This window comes from Zalophus californianus, chromosome 9 (assembly GCF_009762305.2).
Source record: "Zalophus californianus isolate mZalCal1 chromosome 9, mZalCal1.pri.v2, whole genome shotgun sequence".
Classification (NCBI taxonomy): domain Eukaryota; kingdom Metazoa; phylum Chordata; class Mammalia; order Carnivora; family Otariidae; genus Zalophus; species Zalophus californianus.
In genome coordinates, this window is record NC_045603.1 from 16,295,902 (window position 1) to 16,312,108 (window position 16,207).

At 50.3% G+C, this 16,207-nt stretch overlaps 1 protein-coding gene across 2 annotated transcripts in view; it reads left to right on the plus strand.

Moving 5' to 3' along the window:
• The first annotated feature begins 299 nt into the window (after nt 1–299).
• NUAK1 (NUAK family kinase 1) overlaps nt 300–16,207 on the plus strand; it is a 72,357-nt gene continuing 56,449 nt past the window's right edge. Inside the window, exon 1 of one of the 2 annotated variants that reach the window (XM_027593060.2) lies at nt 300–613. In XM_027593060.2, the coding sequence (XP_027448861.1) occupies nt 335–613 (279 nt within the window). In that variant the 5' untranslated portion in view covers nt 300–334. Of the gene's footprint in view, nt 614–6,799; nt 6,944–16,207 lie in introns of those variants that run through there. The other variant, XM_027593061.2, reaches the window with a different exon arrangement.

The following is a 16,207-nucleotide window of genomic DNA, read 5'->3' on the forward strand; positions in this document are numbered from 1 at the left end:
CACATAACACTCCCCCGCCTGCGCTCGGAGCCACCCCTCTCCCCTCCCTCCTGCAAACACCGCCGCCTCCCCTGCCACCGCCGCCACCTCGCCCGACGCTCCGCAGCTCGCCGCGGCCGGGGGGCGGTGCGCGGACCGTGCGCGCCGGGGGCGCCAGATGTGCAGTCTGCGCCGCCGCCAGTGACCGAGCCGCAGCCCGAGCGGGATCGGGCTGCCTCCCCGATGCTGCGGGGGCGACCTTGAGCGCGCCCCGGCTTCCTCGGCGGGGACCCCGACACCGCGAACGCTGTGCCCAGTCCTGCCCTCTCCAGCCCGGCTCGCCCTGCGTTACGACATGGAGGGGGCCGCTGCTCCCGCGGCCGGGGACGGCCCCGACTTGCGGCCGGGGGCTCCGGGCTCTCCCCCGGAGGTGGTGGCGGGGGCCACCGCAGCCCCCGCGGCGGCGGCGGCGGCGGCGGCGGCGGCAGCGGCCCCGGAGCCCAGGAAGCCGCACGGGGTGAAGCGGCATCACCACAAGCACAACTTGAAGCACCGCTACGAGCTGCAGGAGACCCTGGGCAAAGGCACCTACGGCAAAGTCAAGAGGGCCACCGAGAGGTTTTCGGGTCGAGTGGTGAGTGGGGGAACCCCCTCCCCGCCCCCCAGGGCGAGGGCCAGACGGTGCTGCGAACCGAGGGCGCGCCGGCTGGGGGGCTGGGGCTCCGAGACTCTCTTGTCCGAGAGGGGCTTCCCGGGAACCCCCAGACAGACTCCTCACTCTCTCCCCAGCTCCCCGTGACTCAGGCGTGTCTCTCTCTCGGAACACTTGTTACATCCTGTCTGCGCATATTTTGGGGGTTTTTCTCCCAGCAGCAAAGTAGTGTTTATGATTTGCAAACACTTTGCAACGTTGGGACCGTGGAGGTCTCCCTCGCGGGCACGCATTCAGACCAAGCCCTGGAATGCTTTATTGCTCTAACTCCGAACAGACCCACATCCTCAGCGGGGAGCTGGTCCCCGGAGTCCCGTGTCCTGTACGTGAGGGCGACCCCCACCCTCCCACTCCTACTCCCCATCACCCCGGTGCTGCTGTAGCTGCAAGGGAGGGTGGACTCCCGCCTGTTTTTGAAGACAGAAGGTTAGGGAGCAAAAGTAAAGACTACTGCATGCCTGAGGGTTGTGACAGTTCACCTCCCGCTTCGGGGAGGACTGAAATGCCCAGGGCATGGGTAGCCACACAGATGCTGAATTGCAGCCGACCCCACTGCCCTTCAGGTCCTGGTTGCAGGGCTGCTGAATTGCTTTAGGGGACTGGGCCAGCTGCCCCACTCTTTGTGACAGCTGAAACCCTGCCAGGGTCCCAGCCCCATTTGGAAGCGGTTGGAGTACCTTGGGGTCTCTCCGTGTCCCCAACTTGGCTTGTTGTCCTTTTCCTTTCTGGGGAACAGGCCCTTGAAATCCACACTGCTTGTGGCCAGAGGGTTGGGTTCAAAGTGACTGACTGTTGCAGAAAGATTTTGTGTGGTGTGTGGCAGAAAATCAACATGGTTCTTTGATTTGAAGCATATCAGATGTATGTTAATCGATTTAGGGCCAAAGTCAGGAACTAATTATGGTATGCCTCGTGTGCACTTTTGGGGGTGTTTCGGGGCCCAGGGTTGCTTATAAACTTAACGAATGACCACAGGGTAAAAGCAAAATGAACTGTTGAATGAAGTGGTAGGTAGGTTGATGTTGGCATTTTTCTTTTCAATCTGTACAGGGACCGTTCTGTGGAGAAAATGGGGCCCCAATCAGAAGGTTTAGCCCCGAATTCTCAAATATTTGGATACCCGGATAACTCCCTCATCCTAAGCTTCATTGTTTGGGTTAATCCAGTTGTATTCTATAGCTTAAAAAAGAAGTCTGTCGTAGGTTAATTGGAAATTTGAGACATTGTACATTGTAGTTTTAAAGCTGTCTCGGATAAACAAATCTGATAGCAAGTAGTGAAGAATTCACTCTGGGCAGGTGCCATTTTTTCGTAGTCTGAGCGTTTTAAAGAGGAGATGGTTGTAGACATGTCCTTTGAGGAACAGACTTTCAGGTCTGCGGAAGAAGAGGCTGAGAAACGTGCACTTCATTCATGCTTTTCTTCTGAGGTGATATTCCCCAGGCTGGATGTCGAAAAAGCAAGAACTAAGCCTAGGTCCTTGCTTGTGTTGTCTTAATAGCTGTTGAAGAATCGCGCTGGGAAGTTGGAAAGCAGAATAATGAAAAACAGACGCGGTCGGAGCTGCAGGTTGAGGATGTGAGCTTGAGAGGTTGAGTGGCAAGGGTGTGTCTGGGATCTGCCAGGGGACACAGAAGCCTGAATGCTGGGGAGCTGCCGCCAACTGTTTGAAAGAATGAAATCTTGTCTATGGCAGACACCTTTTTGAGCTTCACTGGGGCTTCCTGTCAGGCATTCGTCTCGCTGTCTGGTCCACAGACGAGGTTAGAGTGAAAGGGATTGCATCAGTAGACGGGAGCCTGCCTTTCTCTTTTGGTGGGTGTCTTTCCCTTTATTTGCAGAAACTCTGAACATTCCGTCGGGATTTAGTCGAAGGACCACGAGGGGGCGCCCTGAGAACGGGAGAGGCTCATTTCTCCGCCGGGGGACTCCAGTCCTGCTCTGTTATTGTCCAGCCCTGGTCGTTTCCCATTGTGCTATTAATTTCAGCCAAATCTCTTGTTTTACTAAAAAATTATGTAAAGATTTTGAATCTGGTAGCAGATCCAGGCTCAGAAGCTGGCAATCCTCAAACTGCTTTCTATTCCATAGATAAGCTGAGAACCTTAGCAGAATCATCTGGTGAAAGGCTTGCATTAACCAGATGGGAAAACTGAGGTTTGGTGATGGGAAGCCCTCCTTGGCCTTGAGTCCTCCCCCTGCTGAGCACAGTGCTCACAGATGGTATAAGAACTTAAGTGAGAAGCAGGAATTGTCAGGTGGAAAATTCCCTGTGCCTGGCTGAACAGAAAATAAAACAAACCCACACAAAAAAATTGGTCAGCAAGTCGTTCTCCCCTGTACAACACTTGGTGACTCAGAATCTGTCAAGAGCAGCAAGACATGGTCATCTGAAGTCGGAACTTGGGAGTTTTCTTCTGGTTCTAAGGATGCAGTGAATAGCTACAACTTGCTTTCGGGGTGCGGTGGAGGAGAATCGAGAGAGCGCTCTCTCAGGTCTGACTTTTCGGGCTTTGGGTAGAATTCCAAAGTGACGTTTTCATGTCATTTGTCTTTTTCATTGCCATGTCTTATATGGCACCTCTCAAGAGGAGCAGGGGTTTTAAGCCGCTTTGCCAACGCTGGTGGCTGGTGTCCCGGGCAGGAGATGCTGTGGGATCAGCACTCCCGTTGAAAGCAACTCAGAGGCAGAGAAGTGTTTAAAAATGAAAATGTTGTGGCTTTTAATTGTACATCTGGAAGGGCCTTCTGAATCAAACAGAGCACCATGCAGCATCATCTTCTGTGTTCTGTGAAAGCCACTTCTGAAGAGAGTTGCAGGATCAGGAGCTTGGAGTGGCCCTCGGCCTGGCCTAGTCCAGGCACACTCCTCTCTGAATTCCCAAATGTGGTTTGTGGCCACTGCCGGAGGGTGTCCGTGACACAAGGACTCCAAGTGGCTTGTTCCAGAGATTAACACACCCCACAAGGAAGCACTCTTGCAGAAGGGCTAAGAGCCCTGGCAGACATTCAAATCCCAACCTTTCACTAGCTTCGTGAGCTGGTGCGTGCTCTGTAACTTTTTGAAACCTCAGCTTCCTCATCTGTAAAATGGGCTACCGATAGTACCAGTTTCGTGGACTTGTGTAACAATTAAATAAAATAATTGATGGAAAGCCTCAAGAGGCGAAATTAGCTGGTTTAGTTCCTTCTTTTAGCAGAATTTTTTTTCTCATCTCACGTAGACCTTCCCTTAGATTTTTAAGACCATCAGAGAGACATGGTGCATTGGAAAATCAGCATGCTATCACTCAGAGAATGGTAGGGAAAGAACCCACTTTTTAGGTTAATTAGGGAATGTGAGGTTCGCAGAAAAGTGCACCCATAAGAAGCCAAGACCATCAGCCAGATTCTGATAGGATCTGAATGCATTTCTAAAGCCTTGAATTTGGGCTTTGTTTCTTGCACAACTTTTGTTTTGATACAGTTTTGGGCCGGGCCGTTGTTGAGTGGAGCCCCTGTGGCATAACATGGCATGCATTTTCTTTGAGCCAAACTGCCTGGACCTTCAGGCTGTGCAAACTACTGCCATAAAACCCAAACCCAAAAACAAACAACATTTTGAGGAGCGGTGTCATGTGATCACCTCCCCACCAAGGGCCAAGTTCAACTTTCCCTCTGCACCAAGTATCTCTTGTGAGCAGTATGCTGTGCGATATGAACAGGAGGCGAGGTCTCTGGGAGGGGTCTGACATGGGAGGTGCAGGACCAGTGGGCAGAGTGTGCCCCCAGTTTGCCATTGGTGTGCCTGGGGGTACCAGAGCTCTAGCTTGGGTGATGGGGCGTCCTCACTCCGCAAATGAACTGATTTGACCAAAAATGGGTGTTTTAAGCACTGGCCCAAAGTTACTCCTTGCCTGGTGCTGGAAGACTGCAAATGAGGGGTGCTATCATATTGTAAGCTGGCCTGCTGAGCCAGATGGCTGTCATCTGCAGGGGCTCAGGTACCATGTTGCACTGAAGACCCAAACCCAGTTTCAGGGAGTAAGATGCGTTGGCCAACACATGGTGCAGACTTCTCATCCCGGAGATGGGAAAAATAAAGCATAGAAGCGTTAAGGGACTTCTCCGGGGTTGCCTGAAATGCCCCATATTTCAGTCTTCTGAAACCCAAATCAAGGATCATCTTCAACATCATCTGCCCTCCCTAATCCTCCAGAATAACCCAGTGACTGAGCTGGGTCTAAGCAACCTGATTCTCGGTTTGGTATTTTTTGCATCGCTCATTTAATCTTTACTAGTGCAAGACGTGATGCTAGCTCTTAAGGAGCTTGTAGTCTAGTAGCCAAGATAAAATGTACTTACAGATATTGAACTAGTTCTGTGTGGCTGCAAGATTTATTACCATCTCCTGTATGCTGCTCTCCACGTTAAAATGCTGGGACACAGGAGTGACCGAGGCCCACGGAACTACCCATCTGGTGGAAGATGCAGTAAGCAGTTACCTGGTCTGAGTGCCTGGTACAGGACTGGATTATATCAGGTGATTTTCCAGTTGGAATGTAGCTTACTAAAGCTTAGTTTGTTCGATCACATTCGATTCTGGACAGGGACACCCCCTCCTCATATGGCCACAGCTACTGTGATTACTACCAGCAGACACTTTTGAAAGCTTGGTGTGTGTTCCGCTGTGCTAACTGCTTTCCAGACATCTCTCATTTAACACTCACAACAACCCCGAGAGGTGTGCACTTGAGTTAAACCCATTGAACAGACGGGCAAAATGATGCATAGGGTCGTTAAGTAACTTGCCCAGGCTCATACAGCTGGAGGGTCAAGTGGTCTATTTCGAAACCCACTGCTGCTAGAGAAATGGAGAACCTTCCTTATGCTGCACAACCTCTGGATGTGACCTCTGGATTTGGGCGTGATACTTTGCTCGTGGTGTCAGAAGATCCGCCATGGGGGTGATTCTTTTCCTGGGGGAAAAGTGTTCTTTGCACTGTTCAGGAAAGGAATAGAGAGAAAGGGCTGTGGCATTCTGGAAGATTAGGGAGGGCTGATGATGTTGAAGATGATCCTTGATTTGGGTTTCAGAAGACTGAAATATGGGGCATTTCAGGCAAAGGGGATTCTAGGGTGAGCAGGCCAGATTACTTAGAATGCAGGGTTTGTGCTGGGATGCAGTAGGAAGCAAGATTGGCAAGGTAGGTTGGGGTAGTAATAATAATACTTAATAATAGTAATAGCAGCTAATACTTTCTGAGTGCTTATAACATGGGCCAGGTACACCGCCAGGCACATATTAACTGATTTAATTCTCATAATGTGCCTGTTATTATCCCATTTCCTGGATGAAGAAACTGAGTTGCAGACCGTGAAGGTCACACGCAGAAGCAGGGCCAGGGTTTGGATGCAGGCAGTGTGAATGCGGAGACCTTGACCGTATCTCTTCCTCTAGATGGGCTGGGCTGGGTTCTGGTCTCAGCGGGGCTCTGAGCCCAGCAGTCTGGTGTGTTGGCTTGGAGCAGGGAGGCTAGCCTGGAGGTTTTCGCAAGAGTTGAGGTATGAGAAGATAAGGATCGGAACCGCATTAATGTGTCTGCTTCTGGCGAGCTGTCTGCTTGTTGGGCCATGAGTCTGTTTTAATGAATCAAGTCAGGGAGCTCTCCACCTGGACACACACTGAGTTCTTTGTTCCTCGAGTAGCCTCAGATTCTGGAAGCCCTAGCAGGCCTGGAGGGGTCAGCTGGTTCACTTCCCTGCCTGCAGATAGAAATGCACCCACAGCACGCAGGACATCTCACTTCCTCCTGGGAAGCAGCAGTACAGGAGGGTTGGGGCCGGGTGCCTTGTCTGCTAGTAAACCCGGCCTTACTGTCTTAAACCTCCCGTCGTGCCTCGCATCATGCCTAGCACATAGTAGGTCCTCAACAAAGGCTTGTGGGATGGACACTGATGTGAATACACTGGGCAAGGGACTACTTAGGACGTGGAAAGGCGGCAGGTTGTCTTCTGTGACCTCAAGGAGCTCTCTGATTTGCTGGGATTGAAAAACAATTGCTGGGAATGAATGCGGCTTAACACGGGCAAACTCTGCAGAGCCGGGCGGACCGTTCTGTGCACGGATTCCCTGTCTGCTGCATGCGCGCCTGCACTCGTGAGGGGGAGAGACGGCTGTCCCGGGCCTGTCGGCTTCCTGTCCTCAGTGGCTCCGGAGTCAGACGGCCTAAGTCTCGTTTGTGTTTCCCACATGAAAGTCCCGGAGCATCTGTAAGTTATGATTTGTGAAGTATCTGTTTTAGAGCAGAATGCATTTATCATTGTGCTGGCCCAGACGACACTGTACAGGGCGGGAATGAGAAGATCCCAGGCCCCGGAATAGGAGGGGCTCGGCCAGATGACCTACCCGTGAGGGGAGTCTGGCCATATTGATAAAATTCTCTGGAAACGGCCCAGGAGCAGCCAGATGTTGACTTCACGGTGGGGCTCTTCGGTGAACTTGTAACTGCCTTTTAAGATGGGGATGGGCAATTTCCCTCCCAGGCCTGCCCAGGAGAAATGCAGACACACGTCCACACGGAAACGTGAGCACAGATGTTCCTAGTGGCGTTATTCCTAAGAGCCCTCAGTAGGAGCAACCCAAGTGTCCATCGGCTGATGAACAGATAAATAAAATGTGGTATGTTCAGCTTATTTATGGACTATTGTATATGATCCTTTCCATAATTTTATTTATGGAATATTTAGGGATTATTGTTCCGCAGTAAAAAGGAACAAAGTACTACGAACGCACTACAACATGGATGAAACTTGAAAACGTGATACTAAGGGAATGAAGCCAGTCACAACAGATCATATGTTGTATGATCCCATTTCTGTGAAATGTCCAAATTCGGCAGAGCCGGAGAGACAGACTGTAGATGAGTGGTTGCCTAGGGCTTGAGTGGGTTGGAAGGAAATGGGGAGTAGCTGCTAATGGGGGGTGGGGTTTCTTTTTGGAGGGATGGAAATGTTCTAAAATTGATTGTGGTGATGGTTGCACAACTCGGTGAATATACTGGAAGTCCCTGAATTGTACATTTTTCAATGGGTGAATTTTGTGATATGTAATTTAGATCTCAATAAAGTTATTATTAAAAACAAAACAAAACAAGGCAGGGCCTAGGGGAGTGGGTGGGGAGTGGGGATGGGAGTGGAAGCCTCATATCTGTCAGGCCCTCAAGATTCCAATCTGTGGGTCCCCAGAACGCTCACGCTCATTTTGTGTCAGAAGTGGAAAGCAGTGTCCCGTGTGCCATGGTCAACCAGATGCCCACTTCCACATTCCATCCCACAGCTTGACAATGGTGTGACCTTGGCCTAGTTCCTAATCTCCTTGACACCTCTGTTCTCTCATCCGGGGCTTATACCAGTTCTTACTTTCCAGACTGTTGAGAAGATTCAATAAGATGATGTGATGTAGCTGAGCCTTTAGCCCAGTGCCTGGCACACAGTAGATGTATATTAAGTGCATCTGGGGCTGTGGTTAGTCTAAAAGGTACATCTGTTTGAAATAGAAAACGGCTTCCCTCGAGGTGGATGAATTTGAAAAGGTTCCCCTCCTGGCCCAAAGCAGCCCCCAGACGGGTGGCTCTGGGAGAACGGGTTGCCATTCACTTGTCTCTCCATGGGGCGCCCTGTGTGTATATGATCCCCACATCCCTACCTGGCAGCACTTGCTGGTGGTCTTCCTCATTCTTCTTATTGTCCACCACTCCTCCCTGCTCTGTGGCTGAGTAGTCATATTCAGACACAACATACTAGAAACACATAATAAAGACTCAACATATGTAGGGGGTTGACATGCCTCCTTTTCCTTTTAATCTAGCAGTAAACCCGATGTACTGAATGAGTGCTTCCTAAGTGCTCAGGACCGTTGGTCATTTCGGAGAACATGACAAGTCCTGCACCGAGATACTGAGACTTAGTTGGGGCATGTGAGTCATACATCTGGAATAATCTGGGAACAATGCAAGGTAGTATCTAAATGAGGTGTAGGGGAAGAAATCATGGCTGTAGGACCAGACGGACTTGGGTTCAAATTCATCCCTGCTACTTGGCAGCTAGATGACCCTGGGCAAGCTACACGTTTTCTCCGAGCTTCTGTTTTCTCACCTAGAAAGTGCAGCTTTCAGCATCCTAGGCCAAGTGGGATTGCCGTGAGAAGTAGAATTTGGAAGCTTCCGACACAGAGCCTGGTGCCTAGCAGGCTCTAGGAAACCAGGACTGGTATTATTATTTATTCTGGTGAGAAGTACCAGCATAGAGTATAGAGTAGCTGGTGGTCTTTTTATCCTAGATCGTGGCTCTCCCTGCTTAAAACCCGGCCATGGGTTGTGTGGGGACTAAATTCAGAATTTGCCACATCCTTCAAGGCTCCTCCCAGTGTCCAAACTCCCACTTCTTCGTTCTTCTGTCTTGGCCCTTTGTCCGTTTCCTTCAGAACACGTAAACTATGCGGCTTCGATGATTTGTCCGTGTATACCCTCCCCTTCCTCCCCCATTAGAAGGAAGCAGGGGAGCTGTCGTACTCCTCACTGCTTTCTGGCCCGTGGCCTGGTGCTCTGCCTATAGTAGGTACTCAGTAAGAATGAATGAATGAATGAATGAATGAGAAGTGCAGCAGCAATCCTGAGAGGGGGAGCTCTGGACCATGGGAGGCAGCAGGAAAGACCCCTTGGGTCCCCACCCTCTTCCTTTTCTGAGTCACTTCCTCCTCACCACTGTGTGGACAGGTGTGGAGAGCCCACTTTTTTAAAAAAAAATTTTAAAGATTTTATCTATTTATTTGAGAGAGAGCATGAGCAGGAGGGAGAGGGGGAGAGAGAATCTGAAGCAGACTCCGTGCTGAGCATAGAGTCCAATGCAGGGCTCAATTCCACGATCTCGAGATCATGACCTGAGCCGAAACCAAGATGAGAGTCAGACGCTTAACCGACTGAGCCACTCAGGCGCCCCAAGAGCCCAGCATTGTTAGCTGCGGCCCTGCACCCCTACCAGAGAGGAGGAGGGGGAGGGGGAGGGAGCCCATTTCCCACCTTGGGAGGTTGCTCCCACACTCTCACATCTTCCCAGGAGACCCCAGCCCCTCATCTGAGAAGCCTGGTGATCAGCTCTGCAGAGTAGGCAAGCTTTAGATGCAAAGTACGTTTGCAAGGTTTTCAAAACATTTTCTCCCTGGGTTGTAAATCAAGTACTTTAAGAATTGTAAACCGGCTGGAGTGCGGAGTTAATGTATGTCTGGAAAAAACACCATCATGATTTGCCTTTTAAACTCAAGAATTCCACGTCGCTTACTTTCATGAGAGATACTGAGACAGCATGAGGTTTCTGGGCGAAGGGGCTAGGAGGTAGCTGTGGCAGGTTCCCCCTTCCCTGGGAGGGGAAGGGAATGGCAGTCAAGTGGCTCAGGGCCCGAGGGCAATTTCCCAGGGAAATAGAAGGAGTTGCTTCTTTGTCTTAGTATGTCCTAAAGGCCCCATCCCTTCCCCATCCCCTCCCAACCCCTCTGCTTGTGTCAAGCTCTCCTATTCCTGTAGCTCCAAAGCTACAAGGACAGCAGATTGCTGCAGGTTTGGGAGTCCTTGCTGGCTCTTGTCGTTTCATCAAGAATCGGGCTCCGCTCAGGGATGATTCGCAGGGATGCTCTTGTGTTTTCTCCAGGATGGTGGAAGGAAAGTGGATGATCCCATCTGTGGCTCTGAAAGGGAGTGTGAGGGTGGGTTCTGAGCATGGTCTCTGAGCCAGGCTCCCTGGGTTTGAGAGCCCGCTTGAACCTCCTGTGCAACCTTGAGATGGTCCGCCCGACTCAGTTTCTTCATCTGTGAAATGGGAGTGGTGGTGAGGATAAATGCGCTGTGTGTCAAGGTCTTAGAAACGTGTGTGGTCCACAGCAAATGCTCCTTAAGTGTTATTCTTGGAAGAAACCCTCCTGGGGAAGGGAGGACAGCCCATCGGCCGTGCCTGCGCCTTGGGCAGCCTGGGTGCTGTGCATCACGTGTAGTAGGTACCCCAGTGTTGAGCCCCCTTTCTTCACCTGTAAATCGAGGGGCTGAGACAGACTGGTCTCCAAGCTCACAGAAAGAGAATCCTGGGATTCACTGAATGAAATTGGTGAAATGTAGATTTCATTTCCTGTTGCTTGATTTTTGGCAGAAGGAGGCTTGTTGCGGGGGAAGGGAAGTATCTTTATTTCTCAAAACTCTTTTCAGATTGTCTGGTGCAGGCTTTGACAAGTGTAAGGAGAGTCTCCCCATGTGGAGTGTCAGCCTGCACTGGGGAGGCCTTCTTCCTTCCTGGCTCCTGGTCTCGTCAGATGCGCATGCACCCCCTTCAGCCCAAGGCAGGCGGTGCTTTGTCAAGCACGTCTGTGAGGTGGGTTCTGCCCTAGACTCTGCGTGAGATAGAAAATTCTCGCTTTCCAAGAATGTATCCGTTTTCTCATGTATAAAATGGGACGGAATAGTAGGACATGCCTCCTACGTGGGCCTGTGGATCCAGGAATGGTGCTGAGAGCAGTGTCTGACACGTAGCCAGTCCTTGGTAAATGTGAGCTGTGATTCTCCGGGGTTTGGAGGAGGGCGAGTTCATGTTCTGTGGGTTTGCTTAGAGGGATCTTTGCTTATCCCTAACATACCTAGCGCTTGGTAGAGCTTGCCCTGGGGTCCCGGGGAAGCCAGAGCCCAGGCTGGCTCTGCTCTTGTTCCTGCCTGTGGCTCTCCCTGGAGACCACATTTTTTTCTCCCTGTGGCTTTAGCAGTGGTGGGGGCACTTGGCATCCCGGGAGGGCTCAGCTCCTTCAGCCTGGTGACAGGTGGGGTGGCGGCAAGACTCGAGGGTTGAGGAAAAGACTAAGGAGGGCCTCTTCCTAGGGCAAGAGGTATTTTTCGCAGCTTCACTTAAAAGGAAGACTTGACTCATGCGTTTACTACTAATTTATCCTTAAGGAGGGAGTCAATTGATCAATTGATCAAACTCCTTTTTAGGGAGCACTTTATTTTTGCCAGGCCTCGGGGTAAGTGCCTCACCTACATCACCTGATGGATGTCCTTGTCCTTAGACCTGTTCTAAGGGAGAGATGCTACAGCTATTCCCACCTCCCTGCAGAGGGGACTGAGGCCCAGGGCCACTCTCTTTGTCACTTGGGGAGGATGGCAGGAATGAAACTCAAGTCTGTCTCAGCTCTCGTCTAGGAGCCTAGACAGCTTCCTAAGAAGGAGTAGGAATATCTGCTGTCATTTTTATTTCTTGTGGCAAGTGTTCCTTCTGCCTCTCCCACGTAGCCTTTAAAAATATTTATTCAGATGGTTGGTGAGCTCCTCCTGTGTGCCAGGCACTGTGCTGGGCACCGGGGAGAAAATAAAGAGCAAGATACAACCTCTGCCCCAAGGCGACTCAACCACCTCTTGGTTCTAGAACTTGCGGCTACTCTGGTCATTTCAGATCCTGATTATTGTGGCCCACACTTACCCATCTTTTTTTTTTTTTTTTAAGATTTTATTTATTTAATTGACAGAGAGAGAGAGAGAGACAGAGAGAGAGGGAACACAAGCAGGGGGAGTGGAAGAGGGAGAAGCAGGCTTCCTGCCGAGCAGGGAGCCCGATGCGGGGCTCGATCCCAGGACCCTGGGATCATGACCTGAGCCGAAGGCAGTAGCTTAACCAACTGAGCCACCCAGGCGCCCCCTACACTTAACCCGTCTTAGCTGGTCCATTTAAGGAGACCGATTCCCTGGTGCGTGTCTGTGAGTGTGAGTGAGTATGTGTGTGTTGTTTTAATCTCTCGGAATTTCATCCCTTGGCCTCAAGTACATCCCTCATGCAGCCAGCCTTGACTTTCTCAGAGTCAATTAAAAAAGATACCCACAAACTTTGAGAAACTCTCAGTGGCCCCAGATGCCATGTAATTACCTTGTAATGGTTCTTAGTAGATTTCAAAGTGAACTTTTCCTTCAGCTAGCAGAAGGAGTGGGAGGGAAGAGGCTAACCGTCCAGCTCCAAGCCCAGCGTGTGAATGTGTTTGGATGGAAAGGCAGGGCAGGGATGTGCTCACTTTAGGGAGAACCCTACCTTGCATCTTCCTCATGGTCAAATGATAGGTTTTCCAGAGAGAATCAAATGTGACGTTCAGGGAGGGAACTGGTGTGTGAATGGGTGTGCATGCAGCTGGTAGCAGAAATCCTGGAGAGGAGAGGAATTAAGTGGAAATCTCCCCTGAGTCCTTTGCACCTGCTTGAGTGTGTAGGATGCTCCAGAGCAGATGGAGTGTCCTTTCCCTAACAGTGTTAATGGCAGGAAACATTTATTGAGTGACCGGTGTATGCCAGGTGCTGTTCTGAGTACTTGACATGCCTTCTCTCCCATTCTTCTGTATCGTTAGGATGTTCATTTTGCAGATGAGGAAGAGGAGTCTTAGAAAGGTCAATGACTTTGCTCAAAGTCTCAGAGCTGGGATTTAGGACTGGGCTGTCTGACATCAGGGTCATGGTCGTAACCACTGGGTTCCGTAGCCTTTCATGGGTCTGGGACCTTGGAAGCTTCTTTAGCCCTCCTGCTACCTAAAAAGCCCTTTGGCTTTTTATCTGCATGCTGGATGGTAGACACCCGTTGAACCCAGACTTAAAGCTCAGAGAAGTTGTCTCCAAGCTTGTGAAAATGGTAATTGGAGGAACTCTGTCCCATAATCTCAGTTATTCTGTGCCTTACTCATTTGTGTCCTCCCAGTGCCTAGTTCAGGGCCTGGCCCACAATAAGAATGCCGTCAATACTTGCCGAATGGCTGTGGGGCATCATGAGTCTGGGACTGGTGTCAGGAGGCTTGGGCTCAGTCCCCTCATTGCCACAACTTGAGCTGCATGAGCTGGGGCAAGATCCATCCCTTCGATAGCTTTGCCTAACTCATCTGTAAGATGAGAGCTCTGGGACCGATTTTGGTGTCAGGCCTCATCATTCACTCAACAAGTATTTGTTGAGGGCCAGCTGTGTGTCAGACACTGCTCTGCTCTGGGCGAAAGGGGTGAGTGACAGTCAGACGACGGGGTTCCTTGCTCTCCCAGAGCCCCGTTTCCCGCTTCTTCCAGAGTCTGCCCTTGGCGGGTCTTCACGTCCTGTTCCCACGTACCTCTGAAGTGGCTGGCAGCGAATCCTCCCTTGTTCATCTTCTTTCACTAGAATGCACGCTCCCACCACCCAAGCAGGGATTTTCATCACTTTGGCTTGCTGATGTAGCCCAAGTACCTAGTCCAGTGCCTGGTGAATCAATGTTGGCGACACACGTGCCCGCATGCCTGAATGAATGATTCGGCTATCCTCCTTGCTCATGAAATCTCTGGATGTGAATGTTCTGGGGCTAAAGCCCAAGAAGAAAATGAAGGAGCAAAAGTCCCCTTTTCCAGGAAAAACACCGTCTTTACAAAAGCGAGCTGCCGCCGGGATTGGGAAGGAAGGTTTATTATCTCTGCTAGCTGAGGGATGAGGGAGTCAGGCAGGATTCCTCCGATTTGTCATCTGGTGATGCTTTTTTGCAAACCACAAAGAAAACAAAACAAAAGCAAAAACTCTCCCCTTCCTCCCACCGCCCTCTTTCCCCACCCGCCCCCCACCCACCCCGCGTGCCTTCTTTATTTCAAGCAGAAAAAGCACTTGCTTCTTAAAACAGCTCATGAAGGAAAAAATTATAACAAATATCTTCCATTTCTCTGGTGGCGGCACAGCCTGAATTCCTTTCAGCCCCACAATGAGTTCTAATTTTATGAAATGTTTGGATTAGCCACCAATTTTCCGGTGGAATTTGGGAGGCTTGTATTTGTACTTAGGCTTGAAGCGGGGAAATCTTCTAAAATCCGTGCAATGTCTTGGGCCCAGTGGGACGTTCTAGCCGAGGACAGAATGACTGACCATCCACAGAGCGGTGGGGCCGAAAGAGATCTCTCTGGCAGCTGTGGGCAGGCTTTGCGGGTGGCAGTGTGTTCCCAAATCACAGTCTCTGGGGCTTGGCTGGGCTGCATACCTCTTCCAACTGATCATGGGCTATAAAAATTCCAGCCCAAGTACCATGCCTTGTACCTGACCTTGTTCTTTCAATTCTCGGAGCCAGAGAACATTAGGGCATCTGGTAATTGGGTGAGAGGCATTTGATAACACATGGTGCTCTAAGCACTCCCCCCTCCCTCCCAACCCCTGTAGTACATAATGCGTGTGTTATCATTTCCCGTTTCCATTTCTTCTTCTGCCTCTAGACCTGCACTAATAAGGACACGGGTGGCTGTTAAAATTAATTACAATTAAAATGAAAACTTCAGTTCCTTGGTTACACTAGCCACATTTTAAGTGCCTGATAACTCTTTGTAGCTAGTGCCTCCCTACCATTCGACAGTGCTGAAAAGGTCTTTTCCATCATCACAGAAATTCTGAAGGGCAGAGTTGCTCTAGATGCTGAGTTTAATGAGAGTCGCGTGCCACTCTTTACTCTGCTTTATTAGCTCCGTACTCGGCACTTGTCAGTATCTGTAAACAGCAACCCCATTCGTCATTGTTTCTGTATCTTGTTTCTAGAACGCCTGGCATGTTGTAAAGCACCCAGTAAAGATGTTTAGATGAATGAATGAAGTCTGATTCAGCATTGCTTTGTATGGGCCTTACACATAGTGGGCCTTCAAAAAACTGAACGAACACTTCGAGAGTTATAACCATTGCATGGATTCACCTGGTATTTGTTGAGCACCTGCTCTGTGTCAGGCATTGTGTGAGGCTCCGGGGGATACAGACATGGATCCTCTAGCTTAGCCAATCCAATGGTTCTTAAATTTGAGGGGACTTGTGACCCTCCTGGGTGTGCCTGTCAAAATGCACCATCTTTGGCATCTACCCCAGAGAGTCTGATCCAGCTGGGCTGGGGTGGGACTTAGGGAGATTTGGGAATCTGCAGCATTTTAACCAAGCAACTCAAGTGGATGTGATGGGGTTGGTCCATGGTCTGCACTTTGGAAAACGCAGCTCTGGGGTGCCTGGGTGGCGCAGTAGGTTAATCTGGCTCAGGTCGTGATCTCAGGGTCGCGAGATCGAGCCACGCATCGGGCTCTGCACTTGGTGGGGAGTCTGCTTAAGATTCTCTCTTTCTCTCCCTCTCTCCTTCCCCCCCCGCCAAATAAACCTTTAAAAAAAAAAAAAAGAAAAACTCAGCTGGACATTGGGAAGCTAGTTGCTGTATTCATCTGGGAATACAGCACCCCACTTTCTTCGGTCCATACCTTCTCTTGTGATAACCAGAAGGCTCTCAGATCTTGGGGTTCTCTTAGTGGGCCTGAAACGTGAGATCTCTTTGCCTGATATCCTCCCATGGAGTAGTAATAATAGCAGACATTTGCATAGCAGTGATTATACCTGGCTATAGCCCATGCGTGTTAAATCACTGACCTGAAATCACCCTCATGGTAACCTTAGCAAGTGCACACCATGATTATTCCCATTTTACAGTGGATAGACTGAGGCACAGAA